General features: G+C 36.9%; 1 protein-coding gene across 2 annotated transcripts in view; it reads right to left on the minus strand.

Annotated features, from left to right (window-relative positions):
- Positions 1 to 17,856, minus strand: part of LOC122794052 (mitogen-activated protein kinase kinase kinase kinase 5-like) — a 1,947,254-nt gene that overhangs the window by 636,685 nt on the left and 1,292,713 nt on the right. For both annotated transcript variants that reach the window (XM_044062187.1, XM_044062182.1), the window contains exon 9: positions 862 to 993. In XM_044062187.1, coding sequence (XP_043918122.1) covers positions 862 to 993 — 132 coding nt within the window. The remainder of the gene's footprint in view (positions 1 to 861; positions 994 to 17,856) is intronic.

Below are 17,856 nucleotides of genomic sequence, written 5' to 3' on the forward strand. Positions count from 1 at the left end.
CAGGTTCCATGTTTCAGACACACAGCTGACAGATTGTTATACTAGGATATAAAATTCCTCTGTTGTAGTACTTAGAGGGTAAAAGAGGTAGCTTATACACTAATGTAGGTTAGTGAAGCATTGTGGGTCATATCAAGAGATTACAGCTTCAAGAACATTTTCAAGAGGTGGTACTTATCAACAAAAATGAATTGCATATATAACACACTAACATACTTTTTTTAGTCAAACACTGTAAAATTTGATATGGTATATTGTAAGGACATAACTCCCATTATTAAGGGTTAGTTGCTTACAATGCACTTTATAAGAGTCATGGAGTGGTACAAAAGGATGGACATGTGTAGTGATAGTCTGTTACATTCAGAAATCCACTGCATGATGTAAGTTAGAATTGCGCCATAAGTTCTTATTTTCAGCCTGGATTTTCATCTACTTTGTTAGCAGTCCAGCTATGATGCTTCTTGCTAACTGATGTGCATGTCAGAAGCAGATGGTATCGCTTAAGATCAATAGTATGAGGAACCCAGCTGGGAATATGTGAAGTGTATTAGCTAGTCAGTGGGAAGTAGGTTTAAAATTTGTCTGATCCTTTTTCTTTGTTTTTTTTCTTTCATCATGTTTTTATTGTTTTAAAAACATACGCAAATGCAAATATCTTTCAACAGTTTCATTTTGATCTTTATTTTTCTTTGTGACTGTACAGTATAAAAAGAAAAGTTGTAAAAGACATTTTCAAACATTATCTTCAAGGCAAATATGACAAAAATGTGCTGGTCAGAAAGAGTGTGGGGATCATACTATTTAATATGTCAGTGACCAGTGGTCCTAGACATTTATTATTTGAAGTGCTGCACTTACCTCAGAGGATGGACATCAAACATAGGAGGCTGCAGTTCAGCTAGTTCTATAGCAGTGATCCCAACTGACCAGATGTCACAGAGTTCATTGTACCCGCCTTTCATTTCTACTGCTGCAACTTCAGGTGCCATCCTGTGGAAAGCATAAAGCAACAGGTATTTATTCATTTGTCAACACTTATTCCTCTTTAATCAAATACGATCCTCAAGGCTGGTTTACAGGGTCACCCTTACCCATTCAGTAGTTAAGATTAGTACTAGGAGATACAAAGCATGCAAGTAAAAGCTGTAAGAATAAATCAAAGATTATTAAAAGGATCATACTTGACATTTTGTTATACAAGCATCTAAGCTGTGTGAGTTAGTACCATTCACAGTGACAGATTTCATGAACAGAACTCTTCTTTAAAGATGTATTTGTCATGTCTGAATGATGCCTTTACTTGGATCTTAATGTCAACAATAGTGGATAAAGATGTGCACTGAATAAAATGAAAATATCATAGGAATCTTAGGAAATATACAGCATCTGATGAATTTTGTGACCATTATGCCTTCCAAGTATTAGACTATACCTTATATTTCAAGGAGGGCTAGACAGTCAAGCGACGAGTGAATTTTTGAATACCCATACAGTCATCCATTCCAGTGTGAAGGAAGATAATTTATCACACTGCTTGATTTGCTATGAAAGTCTATTCCAGAAGGGGGGAAGACACTGGATAACGAAACTGTTTGGTAAGGCATGTGGGAAGAGTACATTAAGAGAAGAATCCTGTGGTAGATTTAAAATCTGAAGCTACATACTATTTATGAGAAGAAGGCAATGAGATTGAGCTTCCTTGAACAAATATGTCACGTGTGCCTCTATGTCATGCTTAGTAAAGCAAGGCATTAAACAGTGAACTGTAAAGGAGGACACTCAAAATGCAATGGCATGCATTAAAAAAACAAATTTAGTTTTGTGTTTTTAAACTTTGGCCAGAGGAACCTCAGAATTAAATCAGTCAGTAAAGATCACTTCATCAGGAAATGCTATACTATCTTAATAGACACAACAGTAGTTGTATGGCAATAAAGAAAAGAAAAGACAAGGAAATTACCCCCCCCCCCCCAAATACACACACACACACACACACACACACACACACACACACACACACACACACACACACACACACACACACACCAGATACGTGGACAGTTTGGCAGAAAATACTTTGAAGTTGGTGGCAGAAGCAATGCCATAAAAGGCAGTATGACAGCAGATTAATCTCATAGGTGCCTATGTATTCAATCACACATAATATTATTAGCAGCGATGCCTTAGCAGCATCATTCATCATCTATACACATTTACATTAACAGCACATACAACACACCCATTATTAGCAGTTATCGCTTGCCAGCACATACACTCACATTCACTCAAGCAGGTACTGTTATATATTCATACACATACATACACTTACACTTACTGCATTCCATTCATTGCACTCATGACAGATGAATATAATGCTTATCACCTCATATCCTTTAACACTTAGCAGCCCTGCTATTCATTCACACACACATTAGCACTTAGCAGCACTGCTATTCATTCATACACCCATTAAAACTTAGCAGTACTGCTATTTATTCATACACCAGCAGAACTGCTTTTCATTCATACACCCATTAACACCTAGCAGTGCAGCTATTCATTCATACACCCATTAAAACTTAGCAGTACTGCTACCCATTCATGCACTCATTAATACTTAGCAGCCCTGCTATTCATTCATACACCCATTACCACTTAGCAGTACCGCTATTCATTTGTATGCCCATTAACACTTACCAGTACTGCTATCCATTCATGCACTCATTAACACTTAGCAGCACTGCTATTCATTCATATACTCATTAATTCTTAGCAGTACTGCTATTCATTCATACACCCCTTAGCACTCAGCAGTACAGCAACTCCTTCATACACAATTAACGCTTAACAGAACTGCTATTCACTCATGCACCAATTAACACTTAGCAGTACTGCTATTCATTCATAAACCCATTAACACATAGCACTGCAGCTATTAATTCATACACCCATAAAAACTTAGCAGTACTGCTACCCATTCATGCACTCATTAACACTTAGCAGTACTGTTATTCATTCATGCACTGATTAACAGCTAGCCGTACTGCTACTCACTAATACACTCTTTAACACTTAGGATTACTGCTAGTCATTCATACACTCATTAATACTTAAAAGTACAGTTATACATTCATACAAACATTAACACTTAGCAGTACTGCTATTCATTCACAAACCCATTAACACTTAGCAGTACAACTATTCATTCATACACCCATTAGCACTTAGCAGTAATGCTATGCATTCACACACACACACGTTAACACTTAGCAGTACTGCTAGTCATTCATACACTCATTAATACTTAGCAGTACTGTTATTCATTCATATACCAATTAACACTTAGCAGTACTGCTATTTAATACACTCATCCCCACTTAGTAGTACAGCTATTCATTCATATATCCATTAACGCTTAGCAGTACTGCTATTAATTCATACACACATTAACACTTAGTAGTACTGCTATTCAATGATGCGCTCATTAATACTTAGCAGTGCTGCTATTCATTAGTATACCCACTAACACTTAGCAGCCTTTCTATTCATTCACACGCACATAAACACTTAGCAGTACTGCTATTCATTAATATACCCACTAACACTTAGCAGTACTGCTATCCATTCATACACTCATTAACACTCAGCAGCCCTACTATTCATTCGCACGCACATAAACACTTAGCAGTACTGCTATTCATTAATATACCCACTAACACTTAGCAGTACTGCTATCCATTCATACACTCATTAACACTTAGCAGCCCTGCTATTCATTCACATGCACATAAACACTTAGCAATGCTGCTATTCATTCATGCACCCATTAACACTTAGCAGTACTGCTATTCATTCATACACACATTAACACTTAGCAGTACTGCTATTCATTCATACACACATTAACACTTAGCAGTACTGCTATTCATTGTGGGTAGCTGCTGTGGTGCAGCGGGTAGCATTGCCACCTCACAGCAAGAGGTTCTCTGGTTCGATTCTCGGCTGGGGTGCCTTCTGTGCGGAGTCTGCATGTCCTCCCTGTGGTTGCGTGAGGTTCCTTCGGGTACTCCGGTTTCCTCCCACACCCCAAAGACATGCTGTAGGTGGATTGGACACTCCAAATTAGCCTTAAGTGTGAGTGTGTGCGTGTGTGTACCTTCTGTGGAAGGTTGGGCACCAGGCTGGCATCTTGGCACCATAAAACTCCACTGCCAATCATGAGTGGACGGGTGATCCGCTGTGGCGATCCCTAACTGGGAAAAGCCGAAAGAAGAAGAAGAAGAAGTACTGCTACTCATTCATGCACTTATTAACAGCTAGCAGTACTGCTATTCATTCATACACCCATTAACACTTAGCAGTACTGATATCCATTCATGCACTCATTAACATGTAGCAGTACTACTAGTCATTCATACACTCCTTAATACTAAGCAGTACTGCTATTCATTCAGACACCCATTAACACTTGGCAGTACTGCTGTTCATTAATACACTCATTACCACTTAGCAGTACAGCTATTTATTCATACACCTATTAGCACTTAGCAGTACTGCTATTCATTCATATGCTCACTAATACTTAGCAGTACTGCTATTCATTCGTATTCCCATTAACACTTAGCAGTACTGCTATTCATTCATGCACTCATTATCACCTAGCAGTACTGCTATTTATTCATATATAGGTTCATAGGATCATAGGTAGGTACTAGGCTATTGGCCCTAGGGCCTATACAAGCCTAGCCAAAAAGGTACCCTGGCTTTCGCCACCCAAGAAAATTATTTTCCTGTGCTCCTGTCAAGCAGAACCACAGAAGTGATCCCCAGGGTGAATTTCCTATTACCCATCCAATCATCAAGATGTTTCTTGAAGAGTGTTAATGAGGAGCTCTGTTTGACATAGATAGGTAGTCTGTTCCAGAGTATGGGAAGTCTCTGGGACAGCAATCTATCCCTCCAGCATGTTCTGTTTATTGTGGTGACAAGGTTTAGGTCCCTAGAGCATGTAGCTCGGAGGGATTGGGATTTCTTTAAGTGGTGCATGTCCAACAGCTCTGGGTTTGACATAGCTTTGTATGTTAGGCAGAGATGGCCTCTGAGTAGGCGGTATGCGACGGAGTAATGCTGGAGTTTTTTGAGACGGTCTTCGTAAGACATCTGTTTGAGGCCAGTAATCCTCTTTGTGAGGTATTTTTGCGGCCTTTCCAGTTGTTGTAGATGTTTTGTGAGGTACATACCAAAAGGGGCGTTGTACTCTATAATGGGTTTAATGAGTGATGAGTAGATGGGAACAATGACCTCTTTTTTTCTGGATGAGAAACCTTTTGTGATGAGGTGTGCCACGTGGAGGGATTTCCTGACCACTGTGGCGATGTGATTATCAGAGGAGAGACTACTGTCCACCTGTGTCCCAAGGTCTCTTATCAAACTTTCGGTGTTAAGTAGACTACCGCCTATGTGGTAGTTCATGGGTACAGAGTTTTTACTAAAGGGGATGACAATGCACTTTTTGGCATTGAGCTTGAGACCATGTCTTTGACACCAGACATCTGTCTCAGTGAGGCCCTTTTGTAGGATGTCCACATCATTAGGAGTTTCAATTATGGCTCCTAGTTTGCAGTCATCTGCAAATTTAGTTAGCCAAAGACCTTCTGTGTTAGCCTGTACTTCAGAGAAGTAGATACCAAACAGGAGAGGACCCAGGACTGAACCCTGTGGTACTCCACTTGTCACTGGTCTGAAGTCTGATTTGGAGTCTGCTACTTTCATGGTGTGGGTTCTGTCAGTAAGCTAGTTGGCAACCCATCTTATGACATAGGGATTTATACCTAGTTTAGTGAGTTTATCTATAATTCCAGAGTGGGGGATGGTGTTGAATGCCTTGGCGAGATCTAGATAGGCCCTCACCACCTTACCCTCATCTATGGCTTTGGTGACTACTTCAAAGAAGTCTATCAGGTTTAGGAGACATGATCTGCCTTTTACAAACCCAAACTGTGTGGGGTCCAGAGTTTGGAGATCTCCAATGTCTTTGTTTATGAGTTCCATGATGATACGTTCCATGGCCTTGCAGACGAGGCTCGTCAGGCTAATGGGGCGGTAGTTCCCGGGGTCTGTTGTGGCCCCCACCTTTGTGGAGTGGGATAACTGTCATGGTACGCCATTCAATGAACACAAAGCCTGAGGTGAGGCTATGATTGAACATGGTACTTAGGTGGGGGTGCCAGTTCATTCTGTAGTTCATGTAGAAGGCAGCCTGGGATGTTGTCAGGTCCCATGGATGCTGTGTTCTTGGCTTTGGAGAGTGAGGTTTTTACCTGTGCAGCCGTGATTACAGGAACTTTGCATTCTTCCAGTATAAAGATGGGCCCTTTAGGGGGTGAGAGGGGGTAAAGTTAGCACTGAACCTATCTGCCAGGATGTTGGCAATATCAGTTGGTTCTGTATATTTAGTGTCATTGTGCTGTAACTCAGAGCAGATCTGAGTGTTGCCACTGAGATTTTTGACATAGCTATAGAATGCTTTGTGGTTGTCTTTAGAATCAGTGGCAATTTTGTTTTCATAACTAGCTTTAAAGGATTTTATGAGGGATCTCAGTTTCTTACTGAGGCTGACCAGGGAGTTCCTCCAATCATGGGATTTTACTCTTTTTTGCAACAGTTTCTTTCTGTTGTAGAGTTTAAGGCAGAAGACCACCAGATTGGCTTCCATTTTTTGGAGGATAGCATCTTGGTTCTGTTAGGGATAGCATGATCCATGCACTCGTGTAAGTGCTTATAAAGTGCATTTGTGTAGGATTCAGCAGTCGTACCTCTATTGTCCATCTGCATGGGTGTCGTGAAGTTTGCCACTTCTATCTTAAGAAGCGTGAAGTTGGCTTTGGAGAAATTTTTTACGGTTGTTTTCCTAATGGGGGGGGGGTGGGAGCGGGATGTGGATGTCTAGGGTGATTAGCTTGTGGTCGGATCTGACCAACGAGGAGCTGACCTCTGGTGTGGAACACTGGTCACCCATGTTGGTGATGACCAGGTCTAGGATATTGCTGCCCCTGGTGGGGGTGTAGATAAGTTGATCCAAGGTGTTGGAATTGATGATTTCCAGAAAACGTTGAGCAAAAGAGTTGGTACATGAGTAGTTTTCCCAGTTAATGGTAGGGTAGTTGAAATCACCCATTATTAGAGTGTTGGGTTGTACCTTAATATTTTCCAGTGTATCAAGAAAAGAGGAGTGGGAATCCTGGGGTGCTCTCTGGAGCTTTGAAACAGGTCTCTGTCACTGCACAGATGTCAATGTTCTCCATTTTAAGGAGGGCCTCGAGTGAGTGCATTTTGAGGTTTAGACTTCTAGCACTGAGTAGCATTACCCTCAGATTTTGCTTGCTTGTACCTGTTACGGTGGTGAATTTGTCATTTGAACCTTGCCTAAAAAAGGCACTATAGGGGTGGCAAGAGCCTTTGCCAGTATCCGGAATCCCAAGGGCGACAGGTGCAGGCCATCTCTGGCAAAGCAGCGTGGTCTGTCAGTCATGTCATCCCAGGCAGACAGATACTGGATTCCCTTAGAAGAACACCAGAAGCTTAGCCAATTGTTAAAGTCAATCATTTTGTCCTTGTACTGTGGTGTCATTCTGGGTGATGGCAGGATGCTACTCAGGGCTAGGGTAATACCGGCCTGGGTTACAAGATCGGAGAGCTCCTCCATGTCACTCTTCATGTAGTCCAGGGAGGTACGTCTCAGGTCATTCACACCAACATGGACAATATCCTTTAACACTTAGCCGTACTGCTATTCATTCATACACCCTTACCACCTAGCAGTACTGCAATAAATTTATACACTCATTAATACTTAGTAGTACTGCTATTCATTTGTACACTCATTAACACTTAGCAGTACTGCTATTCATTCATACAACCTTAACACCTATCAGTTCTGCTATTCATTTATGCACTTATTAATACTTAGCAGTACTACTATTCATTAGAACACTCATTAACACTTAGCAGCACTGCTATTCTTTCGTATACCCATTAACACCTAGCAGTACTGCTATTCATTTATACACTCATTAATACTTAGCAGTACTGCTATTCAGTCGTATGCTCATTAACACTTAGCAGTACTGCTATTCATTCGTATACCCATTAACACCTAGCAGTACTGGTATTCATTTATACACTCATTAACACATAGCAGTACTGCTATTCATTTGTACACACTAACACTTAGCAGTAATGGTATTCATCCATACGCTCATTAATACTTAGCAGTATTCCCATTCATTCGTATACCCATTAAAACTTAGCAGTGCTGCTATTCATTCATACACTCATTAATGCTTACCAGTACTGCTATTCAGTCGTATACTCTTTAACACTTAGCAGTACTGCTATCCATTCATACACATATTAATGCTTTGCAGTACTGCTATCCATTCATGCACATATTAACACTTAGCAGTACTGCTATTCATTCATACACTCATTAACACTTAGCAGTACTGCTATTCCTTCATACACCCATTAACACTTAGCAGTACTGCTATTCCTTCATACACCCATTAACACTTAGCAGTGCTGCTATTCTTTCATACACCCATTAACACCTAGCAGTACTGCTATTCCTTCATACACCCATTAACACTTAGTAGTACTGCTATTCAATCATACGCTTATTAATACTTAGCAGTACTGCTATTCATATGTATACCCATTAACACTTAGCAGTACTGCTATTCATTCCTACAGCCATTATCACCTAGCAGTACTGATATTCATTCATACACCCTTTAACACTTAGCAGTACTGCTATTCATTCATACACTCATTAGTACTTAGCAGTAATGCTATTAATTCATGCACCAAATACCACTTAGCAGTGCTACTATTCCTTCATGCACCTGTTAGCACACTTTCTGCATGTGGTAATTACTATCAGTAAGCCTGTAATGGAGATTACTATAGAATTGTTTCTGCCCCTGTCATAGAGTGTTTGCTGTTTTTGATACTGAAACAGCAAATCACATATATTTTTGGTTAACATGCATACAACTCACTCCTTCTGCTGAAGAAATGTGTTATACTAATGCATACATGCATACCAAGACAAAAGATAAGCAGCCTATATCCAAAATAACAGCAGCAGTGCAGCATTCAAAGTGAATTTCATGTGCACTGAAAAATGTAGTGATAATAAAGAAAATATGCGGTTTTGTTAAGAAATGTCCTACAGGGAGCTGTATTGGGAATGAAATAATGTATGAGGTTGTGACCATACAGTTGAGCAGATATGCATCAGCAGCTGGATTTTCATGAGTCTATAAAGTAGTATCCACATTTTTCACAAATATGCTATAAACAAATAGATTAGTGGAAAAACATGGTATAATACATTTGAGGAAATGTAACATCAAAATAATATCAGTAGCATACATTTTGTTTTACTCTAGTGTTAACAATCCCTTGACTTTTTTCTTTCCCCCGTATGATTCATATCCTAAAAATGTGGCTTCTGTTTTTAAATTTTGTGCTGTGAGGTATTTGTATTCTGAACAAATGCCATATAATGCATTTATGCAAAATGCAATGCCTAGGGCTTATTTATCTTTCATAAACATGGAGGTTGAATGTGGTGAAGCAGAAACTTGTGCAACATTTCATTTTCATATGTTTGAGCAAATAACACCTATGCAACTGTTCAGGGTATTAAACTTCTGTGGAGCAATGCAATACACTAAATAAAAAAATGCCAAACTGGTCATCAGTGGTTGGGTAAACATAATATTAAAAAATAAAACTCTATTACTCAAGTTAAACAAATGTAAACAGGGGTGCTGTTATTGTTCCTGCAGTTCAGTATGTGTAATAGTAATGTGACAAAGTACACCGGACTGATACAATACCCTCAGGGAGTGATTACCCAAGACAGTAACATATTTCATTGGAATTCTCCACCACACGAAAAAAAGTCAGTGAAATTCCAAAAAGACAATTTAATAAAATGCAAGTCACACACAAGAAACTGCTCTAGTGCTAGAGCAGTTTCTTGTGTGTGACTTGCATTTTATTAAATTTCACTGGCTTTTTTTTTCGTGTGGAGGAGAATATTTGACTGAAGCTGTGGTATTTAAATATTTCATTGGAATATTGCATTTGATAGCATTCAAGTAGCAGTAGAAAATCCAGAGTTGTAGCTATATTGCTCACTAAATAAATTGGCTGGCTGCATGTGTGATCCATTAGTAATTTGAGTGAAACAGGATGTAAAGTCCAAACCACCTTTCAGCCACTGTTGTTAAGTAATTACCCACCAACCAGCAGACGTTATCAGGGTGTACTGTAGACTTTATACAAATAAATTGTGCATTCTAGTTTCAACTTTGATTATTACTGCTGGGAAGACAGTTTCTGTGATCACCTTGGGGAACCAGATATAACTTTTCCTGGTGCACAGACAAGGGCTTGGATCCTTGATTAAACAGAGTCACAAAGTAGCACATTGAAGAGTTGAGGTGGTTACTATATAAATGTTCCTACGCATAAGTAACTTTGCACAGGAGCTGTATTCTGTGACAGGGACACCAGTGATAGCTTTTATACCATGCAGCTACTCACTGTGGACTATTAAACAGTGGGTGTACACTGGGGCAGTAATGTCACAGGGCAAAAGGCTTACTTCTTCTCTTAACTGGAAACACAAGCTTAAAACATTGGAAATTAACAGCACCATTTCTAGTCTTAAGCATACATCATGGTTATTTAAACCTTCATTTCACTTGGCAGAGCCATTTTTGTCTATGAAATATGTTTACAGCGACCAGGAACAGAGTCCAAACACTAAATACACAATCCATATATATTAAATATAAAATTCAATAAATATACAGTAACACTCAATACAGTAAAGTATAATAAATTAATGGCAATAAGCTGATTTTAACGTTCATTATCTATCTAGTGCTTTTAATTTTAAAAAACAGGTGATTGAAAAGGATTAATTTAAATCTGGCCACTGGGTTGCATTAGTCCTAAGTTGCCATAGGGCCTCATGTCTTTCAAAGTGTAAAGGCCATGGTCCACCCCTTGGATTAGTTTGTAAGGGTTCAATCACAGTAAATTTAAAAGTGTGGCCTGGTAGTTCATTGCAATGTTTCGCTAGGGCATTTGTATCCTTTTTAATATCCCTTTTATATATATATATATATATATATATATATATATATATATATATATATATATATATATATATAATATATATATTTATATATTACTGTATATTTATTGAATTTCAATTTTAATACATGTGAATTATTTTTAATATTTGTATATTAACAAGTTTTAAAATTGGTTTTAAAAAATAATTGCATATTCTTTGAAAATGAGTTTTTCATCCAAACTGTAGGGGTTTCAATGGGCTCCCCTTGCGGTGGCATATATGCCAATATGGTTATGCTGCAGTGGGAGAAATTTTTTTTATTTAATTCACAATTTTATACCCATTGCAGAATGTATGTATGATTTTTGGATGATATTTTTATATTTTGGGATGGGTCTGAAAGCATAACTGGTGAATTCTTGAATTATATTGATAATTCGACACCTTTTCAGATATTTACTCACACAATTGGCCTGAATGAAATTTCTTATTTGGATGTCAGGTTGTTAAAGAATGTTCCCTCAAAAAAGTTCCTATTGGAGATTCACCGGAAAGAAACATATTCCAACAGTTTCTTACATTTTGATAGCTCTCATCCATATAAGCAAAAAAGAGCGGTAGTGAAGGGGCTGTTCGTAAGAGCTGCCCGGATGGTTTCTTGCTTTAACGCTTTCCTTAATGAATGTGAGCTGTTAAAAGATACGTTTCTGTAAAGGGATTATCCAGTGGAGTTGGTTAATAATTTAATGTTGGAAGTCATTAATAAAAGGGAGAGGGTTTTTTTCAGGCTATTTTAACTATTGAGGGTAGGCAATTGGAACTTAATACACGTTCAGCTTTTATTACAACTTATAATCTGGCAAGTAAACAAATTATGGATATTCTTTTTAAAAACTGGGTTATTTTGTCATCCTGTAGTGAGGCTAGACAATGTGTTGGAGAAAAACCTATTGATGTCTACAGGAAGGGTCAATCTTTGAAGAATATCTTTGAAAGTGTTGGCCATGTACACATGAAGGGTTACATGAAAAAATGTTGCCTGTGTAGTTATTATGAGTATATAATGGAAGGGTCGTCTTTCAGTATAAATGGGGTGAAGGTTACTCTTAAGAAAATGTGTAGTTGTTACACTGATAAAGTGGTGTATTGTGCTTTTTGTAACAAATGTCCCTGTTTTTACACTGGAAAGACAGAAAGGAAGCTATAAAATCATGTTTACGAACATCTAAGGGATATTAGACTAAAAAAGGATATAAATGCCCTAGCAAAACATTGCAATGAACTACCAGGCCACACTTTTAAATTTACTGTGATTGAACCCTTATAAACTGATCCAAGGGGTGGGCCATGGCCTTTACACCTTGAAAGACATGAGGCCCTATGGCAACCTGGGACTAATGCAACCCAGTGGCCAAGTTTAAATGAATCCTTCTCAATCACCTGTTTTTTTTTAATTAAAAGCATTAGATAGATAATGAATGTTAAAATCAGCTTATAGCCATTCATTTATTATACTTTACTGTATTGAGTGTTACTGTATATTTATTGAATTTTATATTTAATATATGTGGATTGTTTTTAATATTTGTATATTAACAAGTATGGGAGGCTTTTGTGGATTTAGGCTTAAATATTAGGTTAGAATTGTCTCTTATTTAATAATTTAGTGTATATTACACTATATGGGTTCTATGTTATATATTTTATATGAGGTTAGGTTTTGAATGTATGCTTTATACTTTTTATATATTTTTTATATGTAGTATATCTATTGTTTTATATAGTAATAGTGTGAAGGGCTGTAATCATGTATTATAATATTTCATGAATTATTAATGATTATAGAGTTGTGATTGGTTTAACAATGATGTATGGGTTATTTAAATAGGATGTTTAATGGACTGTTCTTTTATCTTGATAAAGTCTCCAAATTCGGAGACGAAAGCGCTTGATCTCCTTGAGTTATTAATTTTATTCATCATTAAAAGTTTTAAATATATATAAATATATTTTTGAATTTTATATTTATTTAGTGTTTGGACTCTGTTCTTGGTCGCTGTCTACCTGTGGATTGGTTTGTTGGTGTTTTACTTCATTTATTTGTGTGAATATGGCATCGGAGACCCAGGGGATGGACTCCCAGCAATCTTTATTTTCAGAACCATTTGGACAGTTCATTGAGAGCATTTTGACTCAGCTAGAATGTATAATCCAGAGGTTGGATCATATTGAGCATGCCCAAGTGACGTCAGCTCCGAATGGAGGATGGAATTAAGAAGTTTTGGCTTCTACAGCTAGTCTGGTTGATGGTGACAGTTCCAGTCTTCATTTTCTTAATGAAACGAATACAGAGTTAAGGCAAGGAAGTCGGAGAGTGCACAACAGTCCAATTTTGAACAGCCAGCTGGCAGCAAGTGGTTTGGACAATTTGGGTTTATTAAATGCGACTTCTACTAACCAGCATTCATCAAATGGGGTGAATTCAGTGAGGCAAAATGTACGTGGAGGCTCTCAGATAAATTTAAATGCTCCTATGAATATGAATGAATAGTTGGAATACAATCCAGCCTTCTTTATGAATGAACCTGTAAGTATTTCTTCTTATACTAATAATTTGCAAAAACTGGATCACCTTTTACTTAAAATAAAAAAGTACAATTAGACAATGCCTATTTTAAAGAATGTCTGAGGCTTAAGGTGGTACCTAAGGAGTTGCGTATGTGGCATTTCCCCACAGGATTGGTGACTGATTCAATTTTGCATAAGGAATTGATTTTAATGTTTGACAGACATGGCTTCGAATACATGGAGCTTGTTGTCAAGCATAATGAACTGTTATTAACTGACTTAATGAAGGAAGCAACAGATTTGGATGTGAAAATTGTACAAGATGTTGCACATGAGGAAAATTTATATGATTACAATAGAATTTTTAAAAGCATTGAGCATGAAATGGCCTCAATAAAAAAAACAGGAAAATGAAGAAAATTGAGAGGGATAGGGCCCAATATAATGCCAATATGGCCTACCCTCAGCCCCCTAGGTCACAAGCTTGGAATAGTGACTTAAATTTAGATTCTTCATCTTCAAATAACCAGGATTCTTTTTTGGACCAAGAAAAATTTCCTCCATTGAGGAGGTCCAAGAGACAGATACAATCAGAATGTTCAGGGTCAGGGGACATTTTCTATGAACAGGGGTCAGGGAGGTCAATCCACTTATCAGAGGGGTGGACGTCGGGGTTGGAATTAATTTTACAAGGACAATTCTTTGATAAATGTTCCATTTTTAAAAACTCAAAAGGTGATTTTAATGTGTTTAATTTTTCTTCTGCACAAATTGATGTTAATGACTGTGATTTAAGGCTTGACGTTTGTTACTGTCAAGAATTAAGATTTAGCTCATACATTAATTGACTTAATACATTTTGCGAGGAAGTTAAATTTGAATGTTTTATTTAAATCTGTTAAGCATGTGAGTAACCCCTTACACATTTCTAGCACCTATAATCTACCCATTCATCCCTCTTCACTTACTTTTGAAAGGTTGTGTGAAGTTGATGTGAGGAATTTACAGAAGAAAGTTTCTTATACTAACCTTAGTAAGGGTGAGTTGGATGGCTTAACTAAACTGAGGTTGAATAAGGACATGAGGGTTATTAAACCAGATAAAGGTGGAGGGATTGTAATTATGGACTTGTGTGATTGCAATGTATGAATAAGGAAAATCTTGGATGGGATGCATATAAGAAAATATCTTTAAATGAACTAAATGGTACTTATAATAAAATTCGAAATGAGCTTAATGACTTATTTATAGAGGGTTCCATCTCTACTGATGAATTTAATTTTTTGTTGGTTCCCCATCCAAGAACCCCACGTATTTTTGGTTTACCCAAAATACATAAGAGTGTTTCAGACCCACTTATGTATCCAATTCTGGACGGTGGAGGTTCTATCACTTATCCCCTTGCTAGATATTTGGATATTAAGCCAAAATCTCTTGTAGCTGATGAACCGAGTTTGTGTAAAGATTCATGGGATTTTTTATTGAGGATTAATAATTTGGAATTTGTTGACACCGATGTCTTTATTACTATAGATGTTAAAGATCTATATACCTCGATACCCCATGATATTGGGGTGGAATGGGTGTGTGAATATCTATAACAAAGAGGGGTATCTCAGCCTAATATTAATGTTTATGAACAGTTATTTTAATTGGTTTTAAAAAATAATTGCATATTCTTTGAAAATGAGTTTTTCATCCAAACTGTAGGGGTTGCTATGGGCTCCCCTTGCGGTGGCATATATGCCAATATGGTTATGCTGCAGTGGGAGAAAATTTTTTATTTAATTCACAATTTTATACCCACTGCAGAATGTATATATGATTTTTGGATGATATTTTTATATTTTGGGATGGGCCTGAAAGCATAACTGGTGAATTCTTGAATTATATTGATAATTCGACACCTTTTCAGACATTTACTCACACAATTGGCCTGAATGAAATTTCTTATTTGGATGTCAGGTTGTTAAAGGATGTTCCCTCAAAAAAGTTCCTATTGGAGATTCACCGGAAAGAAACATATTCTAACAGTTTCTTACATTTTGATAGCTCTCATCCATATAAGCAAAAAAGAGCGGTAGTGAAGGGGCTGTTCGTAAGAGCTGCCCAGATGGTTTCTTGCTTTAACGCTTTCCTTAATGAATGTGAGCTGCTAAAAGATACGTTTCTGAAAAGGGATTATCCAGTAGAGTTGGTCCAAAATTCAGGGCTAACAACTCTCTACCTCACGTTGAACAGTGGCCCCCTCTTCAATTCTCTGCCCCTTCCCTATCTGTCTGCCCCAAAATCCATATTCATCACTCCTCAAATACATATCTTCTTCTTACATGGTTATGCCCTACCTACATATACTAAAACTCCCCAAAATCCTCTCTGATCCAATGCTGATGATCACATACTGGAGCTCTGATCCCTGATCTGACTTTTAACTGTAGGAATCTTACTTTATTGAGATATTTTTCTTTTCTTACCTTGTTTCTACTCTTTTTTGTCTTTTTTTTTTTACCCTTTTTACCTCGTTTTTTTGTTTTGTTATTTTTATTATATAACTTGTTATAATGCTCAGCATGTATGATGTAACCTGTTTTGTGTATTATGTTGGATGTGTACTGTATTTGTATAACTTGTTTTCTCTTTTCTCTCCGCTCCGCTGAAAAAATGGACCTGGTCAGTCGAATTTCGGTTATAAATAATTTAATGTTGGAAGTCATTAATAAAAGGGAGAGGGTTTTTTTCAGGATATTTTAACTATTGAGAGTAGGCAATTGGAACTTAATACACTAACTAATGAAGTGAGTATGGTGTGTAATACAATTTTTGAGGCACAGAGTAATACTAGTTTAAATAATGTTAATTTTCGTTCAGCTTTTATTACAACTTCTAATCTGGCAAGTAAACAAATTATGGATATTCTTTTTAAAAACTGGGTTATTTTGTCATCCTGTAGTGATGCTAGACAATGTGTTGGAGAAAAACCTATTGTTGTCTACAGGAAGGGTCAATCTTTGAAGAATATCTTTGAAAGTATTGGCCATGTACACGTGAAGGGTTACATGAAAAAATGTTGCCTGTGTAGTTATTGTGAGTATATAATGGAAGGGTCATCTTTCAGTATTAATGGGGTGAAGATTACTCTTAAGAAAATGTGTAGTTGTTACATTGATAAAGTGGTGTATTGTGCTTTTTGTAACAAATGCCCCTGTTTTTACACTGGAAAGACAGAAAAGAAGCTATAAAATCATGTTTACGAACATCTAAGGTATATTAAACTAAAAAAGGATATAAATGCCCTAGCAAAACATTGCAATGAACTACCAGGCCACACTTTTAAATTTACTGTGATTGAATCCTTATAAACTGATCCAAGGGGTGGACCATGGCCTTTACACCTTGAAAGACATGAGGCCCTATGGCAACTTGGGATTAATGCAACCCAGTGGCCAAGTTTAAATGAATCCTTTTCAATCACCTGTTTTTTTTAAATTAAAAGCATTAGATAGATAATGAACGTTAAAATCAGCTTATAGCCATTCATTTATTATACTTTACTGTATTGAGTGTTACTGTATATTTATTGAATTTTATATTTAATATATGTGGATTGTTTTTAATATTTGTATATTAACAAGTATGGGAGGCTTTTGTGAGTTTAGGCTTAAATATTACGTTAGAATTGTCTCATATTTAATAATTTACTGTATATTACACTATATGGGTTCTATGTTATATATTTTATATGAAGTTAGGTTTTGACTGTATGCTTTATGCTTTTATATGTGTTTTTTATATTTAGTACATCTATTGTTTTTTATAGTAATATTGTGAAGGGCTGTAATAATGTATTATAATATATCATGAATTATTCATGATTATAGGGTTGTGATTGGTCTAACACTGATTTATAGGTTATATAAATAGGATGTTTAACGGACTGTTCTTTTATCTTGATAGTCTCCGAATTCGGAGATGAAAGCACTTGATCTCCTTGAGTTATTACTTTTATTGTTTTTTATTCATCATTAAAAGTTTTAAAAATATATATATATATTTTTTAGTTTTATATTTATTTAGTGTTTGGACTCTGTTCCTGGTCGCTGTCTACCTGTGGATTGGTTTGTTGGTGT

Source organism: Protopterus annectens, chromosome 1.part0 (genome assembly GCF_019279795.1).
Source record: "Protopterus annectens isolate FY-2018-M chromosome 1.part0, PAN1.0, whole genome shotgun sequence".
In the NCBI taxonomy this organism is placed as follows: Eukaryota; Metazoa; Chordata; order Ceratodontiformes; family Protopteridae; genus Protopterus; species Protopterus annectens.